Source organism: Stegastes partitus, unplaced genomic scaffold, assembly GCF_000690725.1.
Source record: "Stegastes partitus isolate 25-593 unplaced genomic scaffold, Stegastes_partitus-1.0.2 Scaffold1131, whole genome shotgun sequence".
NCBI lineage: Eukaryota > Metazoa > Chordata > Actinopteri > Pomacentridae > Stegastes > Stegastes partitus.
In genome coordinates, this window is record NW_007578862.1 from 10,020 (window position 1) to 18,865 (window position 8,846).

The following is an 8,846-nucleotide window of genomic DNA, read 5'->3' on the forward strand; positions in this document are numbered from 1 at the left end:
CACACTGCAGTATTTACTATACTCACACACTGGCACTCGCTTGTCAAAGTAAATGATGTGTTGTGTCCGCAAGCATAGGGGGAGGAGGACTTTCAGAGAACTGGGTGAGACGTTAGTCTTCTGTCTGCCTATCGATTTAATACCAGTCAGTTTTCAACCTACTTCAACTTTGTTGAATAACTGCACCAAATATGACCAAATTCTTCCTCTTCTTGTCTCACAAGAGGAACTGCAGGTTTAGATTAAAAACAGAGTGTAAATCCCGTGTTTAAAAGCTCTCTTACTGTTTGTTTGTGAGTCCTGTATTGACACAATCGCTTCTCTATTAATGGACGACTAGAAATAGGACACACTCCATTTATAACCAGTAGGTTCCCTGATTCAGATGAGCTCGATACAGCTTGCTCTGAACATTAAGTCACTAATGGAAAATACAGAAGTTTTCCATGATATTGTAGTTGTCTGAGATGCACCAGTAAATATATATAGGAGAGACTAAACAGCCGCAACGCAAGCACATGGATTAACAGAGAGTCGTCTCCTCAGGACAAGAACCAGCAGTTCACCTCTATCTAAAGGATAAGGGACGCTGCTTTGAGGACATCAGTGTTCACATTCTGGACATTCTGGTTTGAGAGAGGAGTGGAGGACGCCGTGTATGTAAGTTTCCAACATCCTCCACCTGGCAGTTTTACAACACCTTGAGAAAGAGTCCTGGGTCACTAATGGGACGTTAGCAATGTCAGTTGTGGGGGCACAATATACTAGTTAGTACTAGGAAGGCTTTTGCATGAGAGGTTGAAGGTTTCAGGAAGAAAAAAAGGGAAGTCAAGTTTCTTCCTGCTGCAAGGTGGCGCAGTTGGCTAGCAAGTAAGTCACCGGTTCACGTCCCAGTGGGGGACTTTCTGTGTGGAGTTTGCATGTTCTCCCCGTGCAGCGTGGGTTCTCTCCGGGTTCTCCGGCTCCCACAGTCCAAAAAACACGTTAAGCTTAATTGGTGATTCTAAATTGTCCATAGGTGTGAATGTGAGTGTGCTTGGTTGTCTGTCTGTAAGTGTAGCCCTGTGATAGACTGGTGACCTGTCCAGGGTGTCCCCTGGCTTCACCCTAAGTCAGCTGGGATAGACTCCAGCCCCCCATGACCCTAGTGAGGATTAAGAGGTGTATAGACAACGGATGGATGGAAGTACTGTTTTTCACGGCTCTAGTTTTAAAAAATCAGTCCTTTATGTGGTATGTTGATGTTTGTAGATGTGCTGCACACCTTCTGCCACCAGAAAGCTGAACTACACAGCAAGATTAGTGGGATAGCGAAGTATGTTAAGCCTTAAGTCGGAGTTTTTAGTGTGATGAAGGCAACTCTTTTTAACCTGCGAGATCAGCATGCTAATTTCGTGACTCGGTCTGCCTTGTACAGGCCAGCGATGATCAGGCAGCTTCGTCAAAACATATAACAATATAATCATACTTCTGGTCCTCAAAAAAAAAAAAAGATACGAGAAGGAAAAAATCTTCAGTCTTCAGGGTCTGATGTGAATAATGTTTATTCGATACAGAGGCTGCATGAACAAACATGAGCAAAATCTCGAGATTTGGCTAGCCAACAATACATGACCTTATATACGTTTGCCAACTCCCCTCTTTCCCCCAAAAAAACCCAAGCCCATTGTCTTCGACACCAATCAGAAAGTCAGCATTATTTCTTGCTTAGTGCAGCGTCATTTAAGGCACTGCAGCTGCAGCATTTTTTCAATAGGCTTTAGTGTTTCCCATTTAGGCTTTAGCACTTTCGTACAAAACAGACGATGATTCCTTTTAAATACATCTGAAATTTTAATAAGTGAGTCTGGAAAAACAAAAAACAAAATCACACTTCAAATAAGGCATCTTCATATTCATTTTCAAACTGCATGAAAGGAAAACATTTTCACATAAACTGTTGTCAGTTTCTGTCACACATGAGAAACATTTATGTGTTGACACAGTGCGTCATTATATTATGTAATAGGTACCATTAGATGGTCAACCACCACCTTCAATAAACCTTTTATTTGTAAATGATTAAAACAACAATAACTACGAAATTTGAACAGTTTTCAAGTCCTGCCAGTTCCTTGCAGCTTTGGTGTTTTGTGAAGGTGTTGTGGAAATTTTACTATCATTAAATAAAATCCAGAAGTCTGAGTTGTCTTTGTTCTATTTTATTTGAATCTTCAAAGGCACAGGTCATACAAAGTGCAAAGCAGTCTGCAGGAGAGCACAACTGAGTTACTTTTATTCAGTGAAGGTGCGGTCTTCCTGATGTGCAAAACGAACAGTTGCCGGGCAGATTAGGTCATCTTCCCTGCAGCTAAACAAGCTCTTAACTGTAGGTGTGCCGATGCAATTGCGGTTAAGACAAAAAAAAAAAAACCTTCAAGACATAGTGAGACATAGTGTGCGTCTACTTTATGAGACGTGCATTCGGATTTACAAGAAAGTTCTTCCTCTCTGTTCTTTCAAGAAGTGCATGAGCAGCGAGGTCATTAAGGCAAACAGGTGAACGGTCTTTAGCTAGAGCAATGTACAGGCATAGAAAACTTCCATTACAAAGGCACTGTTGATTTGAACATATTTACAGAAGCCAATAAAAACTGCCTACCCCAGCTTTAATAGCAATAAACCTTCTATCTGAAAAACATACACTTCATTTACTGACACCACAAGTTAGTGTCAAGCAAAACTAGCACCCAAAAACTGTTGCAATAAATTATGAACGTTTCAACGTTTTATGTTGGAGTTTGTGATATTCTAGGACTTCACTTTTACTGCATATGTGCATCACTTCCAAATATCAGGGATCCGTCTCCTTGATCATTAATTATCTGTATTAGAGTCAGCCCTGAAAAAAAAAACCAAACATATTGCTCACCCCCTAGTAGGAAGATAAATAAAATAAATAGGGTTATAACGTGTTTCTTTAGCATTGTTCACGAGCTCCAACATGGCAGAATCCAGACATATTTTTCTTGAAGTTAACAGACCATTAAAAGAATCAATGATCTTTGTAAATATGAGACGTTGCATTCTGAAAAAAAATCCTATGACCTATGTAGTGTCCAATGGAATGACATCACAGTTGTGACAAATGTAAATGTGCAATTTCGATATGCAGCTAACTCCAAACAGACATTAACTTTACATCCTGAGATTAAACATCATTAACCACGAAGGTTAAAGCCACTGTTGCTATACAGTACATAAATAAACACGTGATTGTCTCCATTTCAAGTTCTGGATATTTCACTTAAAGAATCTGTGAGACAAAAGGACTCTTTGTATGTGCAGTTTATCATATTATATTAAAGTTATCCGAAGTGGCCATACTGAAGCCTTGAACTGGAAATACAACTGAAAACAACTGCAAGCGGACCATATTGTTAGTCTAGTAACACATCATACGCCAACAAACATTTGGAGTCAAAGCACAGAAAACAGGCAAAGTCCAGTTAGGCTGGAATGAAACGGTTTTACATTTTTGCCTTCAGTGGGCCAATGCGGAGTGATTGAAGGAACACGTCCACGGATGTCAGATACTCCTGTGGGTGTCTCTTTAGGTGACCTGCATGTGTTGAATCTTCCCACTTCTTTGCCGTCACGTCTATTCCACGCTTCCGCCAGTAATCGATCAATTCCTCCAAAGTTCTTGCGTCGCTCATCACGTCGTTTTCGCAAAAGAAGAACAGTGCAGGAGCAGTGATGGGAGAGTTCCAAAAAGCATCGATGCCGACGTTGAAGTAGTCCACCGTTTGCTTTTTGAAAATGTCAAAGTATAACAGGCTTATTTTTTTCACCAGTCTATCCCAACGAGGAAATACAGTCTTAGCGAGACCTGAGCAGAGAGGAGAATCATTAAATGAGTAAATACAGTAGCTTTGATGTAAACAATGAGATGATGCATCGTGGACACTAACAAAATGAATGTATGTGGTAACGCATGTTCATACTGACTGACCTGTGGCCATTGTCTCCAGACTTCCTACCACCAAGCTGTCATAGACTTGGCCCTTGATCCTCTCTGCGAGCGGCTGATATTTTTGTGTGTCCCGGGATATATGTACCAGCATCTGAGCAAACGTGAAGCCACCGATAGAGAAGGCATGGACAACTAGAGGGCGGGACACAAAGCGATCACTCTGCAGCAGCTCCAGCAGGTTCTTTCCACGATCCAGACTCCAGCGAGGCCACAGGAACTCTTTAACCTTTTGTAAAAACAAACAGAGAGCTGAAACACCTCTCATTTGATCATTAGGCTTTTACTACAAAGTCAAAGGTTTAGGGAAACACTGGCATTAGTGACTGGTTATTCCCTCTAAAACACTGAGATATCACGGCACGTAACTAGTGGATGTGAGCACCCCTGCAGCCACTCTACATGGACATGCTGGTTGAAGCTGAGGGCTATTTCTAACTTTACACTTCTACCTGTAGGGAAATCTATAGAGTAGCTCTTCTGGGACTCCTCTTTGCTGCTCCTATTAGCCCTCAAACTGCATTTCAATCTCCTCACTAGGGTCATGGGGGGCTGGAGCCTATCCCAGCTGAATCAGGGTGAAGGCAGGTTCACCTGGACAGGTCACCAGTCTATCACAGGGCTACACTTAGAGACAGACAACCAAGCACACTCACATTCACACCTACGGACAATTTAGAATCACCAATTAACCTCAACATGTTTTTGGACCTTGTGGGAGGAAGCCTGAGAACCCGGAGAGAACCCACGCTGCACGGGGAGAACATGCAAACTCCACACAGAAAGATCCCGGGTGTCCTCACCGGGACACGAACCAGCGACCTTCTAGCTGCGAGGCAATGGTGCTAACCACCGAGCCACCGTGCAGCCAATGGGTTAGAATTTTTTTTTTTAAATCTCAGAAAGCATTTGATGCAAAGTATCCAGCTAAAATTTCAGAGGTAGTTTATGACAAACAGAGTCGAGCAGAAGGCTCTGGGTTATTTGAGGTGGAATGACCCGAATGTGGTGTCATTCTTCGTCCCCTGCCTTTTTTGCTGCATTGCCACACTTTTTTTTTTCTTTTGGTACCATCACTGGTACAACAGCAGGAAATATTATTGCATAGCCATGAGACTTTACAGAGTGTACTGGCTCCTTTCCTACACAAACACAGAACTGCCAGCAGCCATTCTGTTGTGTTCATTAGATGCCCTTTAACCTCTACCATAAATATTCGGTCAAAGCAACATTTGTGCCACTGACCGGCATGTGTCTCCTGTGCTGTTGTGTGTACATAAAACGTTTCAGGTGACCGTAGCCTATGAACTTTATGAGGTGCTTGAAATTCTATGCTCTTGCTTAACTCCTACATCTCCAGGTGTGTAATTCTTTATCTTTATGACATAAGTACAGGCTTTTGTGAGTTTAGATGTCTGAAGTGGTATGTTGGGCTATTTATTTATTGCTTAGTTAAGATAAACACAAATTTCTACATGAATGATGCACATCTGTTCTACTGTATTTTATGCTCCAAAAATAATAAATGTCAACACAACAAATGATACATGCCTACAATGCAAACAGTAGTTTCCTATATCTATAAACACAGCTATGGCTAAAGAGTTGTTGTTTCTTAAGTAGCGATGATGTGAAGATGAAGGAGAAATTCTCCTCAGATACCGTCTTGAGTTATGAAAAAGTTTATTTAAACAAGTACAATATCTCAGACGCCTGTGAGAGGATTCAAAGCCAAAAACAATCACCCTCCAGACCGACCTTAACCACTGGCTTCTACAGGGGAGTTGTTTATGTATAACTAAGAACAGTCTAAGAGGAGTCCCATTCTCTAGACCAGGGGTGTCGACATCCGGTCCTCGAGGGCCGCAATCCTGAATGTTTTAGATGTTTCCTTCTTCCAACACACCTGATTCAAATGATCAGGATCGTTATCAGGCTTCTGCAGAGCTTGATGATGAGCTGATCATTTGAATCAGGTGTGTTGGAAGAGGGAAACATCTAAAACATGCAGGATTGCGGCCCTCGAGGACCGCAGTTTGACACCCCTGCTCTAAACAGTGCGATGACTCTCCTTCAGCAACCTTTAACCTGGTCACTCCAATCTTCCATAACTCCATAAAGACCAAACCCAGGTGCAGCCTTTTACCTAAAGCCCATGATGTGGAACACCAGATACCACCGACTAACTCAGTAAAAGAGTAGCTTTGCTGTTAATATTTCATTATGAATCAAAGCAACACATTGTAGAAATATTAATAAATTCAGGATGAAAGCGTCATAATAAATTTAGCTTAACTTGAATATTTAATATGCTGTTACAGTTTTGTGTGGTTGTGGTATGTATTGTCAACATCAACTTTATTTGGTAAACCGGTTGTCTGTTTTGTAATAGTTCAGACAAAGTTCACTGATCATCAACAAAATGAAAAAAGTCAGTCCTATTGGATATTTTGAAAAAAAAACAAAAAAAACCAAAAATCTTTGTCCCTAAAAGATATTTCCTTTTTGCAATCAACACCTAAAGAATATAGATACAGACTAATACTCAAACAAGCGCAATGCCCACATTCTCCATTCAAACAGTGCAGTCAGGTCTTACCTCACTCTCCACCACCAGCACGTCGAAGCCGGTGCGAAAGTAGATTTCACAATACTTGGCCACAGATTGAGGACGTGAACCCAACCAGGGCAACATCAGCATCAGGGGTTTATGATCCTCAGAGCTCTGCTTATGACACCCTGTGGCTGGAGAAGTGAACTCACTCATGTACAAGGTGACATTTTTGGCGAGGCGGTAGGTGGTAACGCCTCTGCTCAGGGCTGTCCTGGCCAACATAGCAGCTGCTGTCAGGCTTCTGTGGACCAGACGACAGCTCAAGTGTGCCTGAAGAAAAGAGAAACCGAGGAAGACATTAACGAAATATTAAAACCAATCACCCAGGCTGCTGACATAACACCCTGTGGTGTTGTATAACGCTGCGTTTTGTTGTCTACAGTTAGCATTATGTTGAATTAAAGTAACGCTAAATCCTCGTTAGCTGTAGCAGCTAACGCTAGTTAGCAGTAAACTACAAGTAGCGTTAACAAAGGACTCATATGTTAGCTTTTGTGTTCAAAACCTCACGTTAACCCACGCTACAGTTAACATGATATGGTAGCATGTTTGTTTACAGTTATGCAAAGCGCTGTCAGAGATAACACACAAGCAAATAACCTCAAATAAGTGGAACATAAGCGAAGTCTTGACAGTAAACTTCAGTCTGTGTGCTGGTTGACTTGCTGACCTGCTTTCAGTCTGTTTCCGGTGATGCTCCAACAAATAGGAAGAACTTTTCACAGAAACATCAATTGCCAGCAGTGCAGAGCTAACAGCTAGCTAACTGGGCACCTATCTGAGAACAACGCTAACGTGACAAATAGGCCTCTCCTCTTTTGCCTTGTTTCTCCTTCTTCGTTGTCTTCCTCTAGTGATTTTCTTCTTGGCTTTGCGCCACATGTCAGGCGAACTTCTTCTTTTGAAGGATGCTGGAGGGCAATCAGCCGAAAGAACACAGAGGGCGGGGCACTCTGCTGTGATTGGTGGGTGAGGTTAGGAGACGTAACGTGATTGGTTGTTGAGATTTGGACGCGCTTGGTCAGGCAGTGTCGCTGATCCAATCGAGCGCCAATTCTTCGTCTGTTGGTAAACAATGTTATAATGCAGAACTGTTACCAATTGGAAATCTAATTATGCATTTTATGAATACATAAAAAAGAAAAAATGACAGAAAATAATTAGGAAATAGAATCATAATCTCTCTATAAAGTTTACTCTCCTAAAATATGCATAAAACAGAAAATACTACTGCTTTGAACTGCTTTGTAAAATATCATAGAGTATATTTAAAGTTCATTATCAGCTTCCTTCTCTCAGCATCATATTCCAGGCAGTAAAGTCTATCTAATCCAATCAAAGGTTTCTTCTCAGCTCAACAAAATGCACACTCTTCTGCACTATGTTGTCCTATTTTAAACAAAGTACAGTTGAACAAAACTTAGCTTGCATAGTATTTTTTCATCTTTCTGGCTTCCCTCCAAAAAAAAATTCATCATATCAACTTTTTTTCTAACTTGTTCAATCACATTCCTGTTCTCTCTTCCTCCCACTGCTTTTGGCAACTTTCTATCAATGAAATCTGAGTGAGCCACAATAAAAAAAAAAAAAAGGTGAAACATTATGTGTCTTTTGTATTTTTATAAGAGTAAAATATAGAATGATAAAGTAGAGAAATGCACGGCAATATTTCAGCTGAAATGGCCAAACACATTTGCTGTGTTCAGAGATTTGATCGAAGAATCAAAGTCGTACAAGCTATCGTAGCATTTGTTCTTTAAACATTATAACCTCAGCTTTAGATTTTCCCTGTTTGTGTCTGCTTGTGTTGGCTGCAGCATGGGTGTATAGGCCGAGACAAATTTCCCACGCCTGAGACAATAAAGTTAATCTTGAATCTTAAATCAAGATAACTCAGCGGGGGGGAGGCAGGTAAATGTAGAACGCATTTAAAATCAGGTTATGGCAACAGTGAGACCAACATAATGGTAAAACAAAACGCTTTTAACTTAAGCTTAACCATGGTCTTCATTTCTGTTTTTCTAAAGGACTGTGATGCCAGTTTGTCAGTAATGTTTGCTGATCTGGTGGATACATAATTACATTTGAAGCCGGAATCAGAATATTACTGCTATCTCACATCCTCAGCCTTTTACAGTTACTTCTCGTTCTTTTGCTTTTTGCTCAGTTTTCTCATCAAAACGTTTTGTTTCACTCCTCACCTTTTCTTAACAGGCGTTT

General features: G+C 41.0%; 1 protein-coding gene across 2 annotated transcripts; it reads right to left on the reverse strand.

Moving 5' to 3' along the window:
- Nucleotides 1-1,526: 1,526 nt before the first annotated feature.
- Nucleotides 1,527-7,421, reverse strand: LOC103368195 (transmembrane protein 53-like). Of its 2 annotated transcripts, none has more exons than XM_008296476.1 (4): nt 7,297-7,421; nt 6,612-6,896; nt 3,995-4,241; nt 1,527-3,871 (listed from the first exon to the last, which is right to left on the reverse strand). In XM_008296476.1, exons 2-4 carry the CDS (start codon nt 6,846-6,848, stop codon nt 3,510-3,512), a joined length of 846 nt encoding a protein of 281 aa, XP_008294698.1. In that variant the 5' UTR covers nt 6,849-6,896; nt 7,297-7,421; the 3' UTR covers nt 1,527-3,509. The 2 variants fall into 2 exon arrangements, with proteins under 2 accessions (XP_008294698.1, XP_008294697.1); XM_008296475.1 differs by having other exon boundaries at nt 7,227-7,304.
- Between the last annotated feature and the right edge of the window lie 1,425 nt (nt 7,422-8,846).

Excerpts from the sequence above, each read along its gene's own strand:
- LOC103368195 (XM_008296475.1), bottom strand. Across the intron at positions 4,242-6,611 it reads TGCTGGTGGTGGAGAGTGAG|GTTAAAGAGTTCCTGTGGCC; the intron begins GTAAGACCTGAC and ends TTTTTACAAAAG. Across the intron at positions 3,872-3,994 it reads TCTGGAGACAATGGCCACAG|GTCTCGCTAAGACTGTATTT; the intron begins GTCAGTCAGTAT and ends CTCTCTGCTCAG.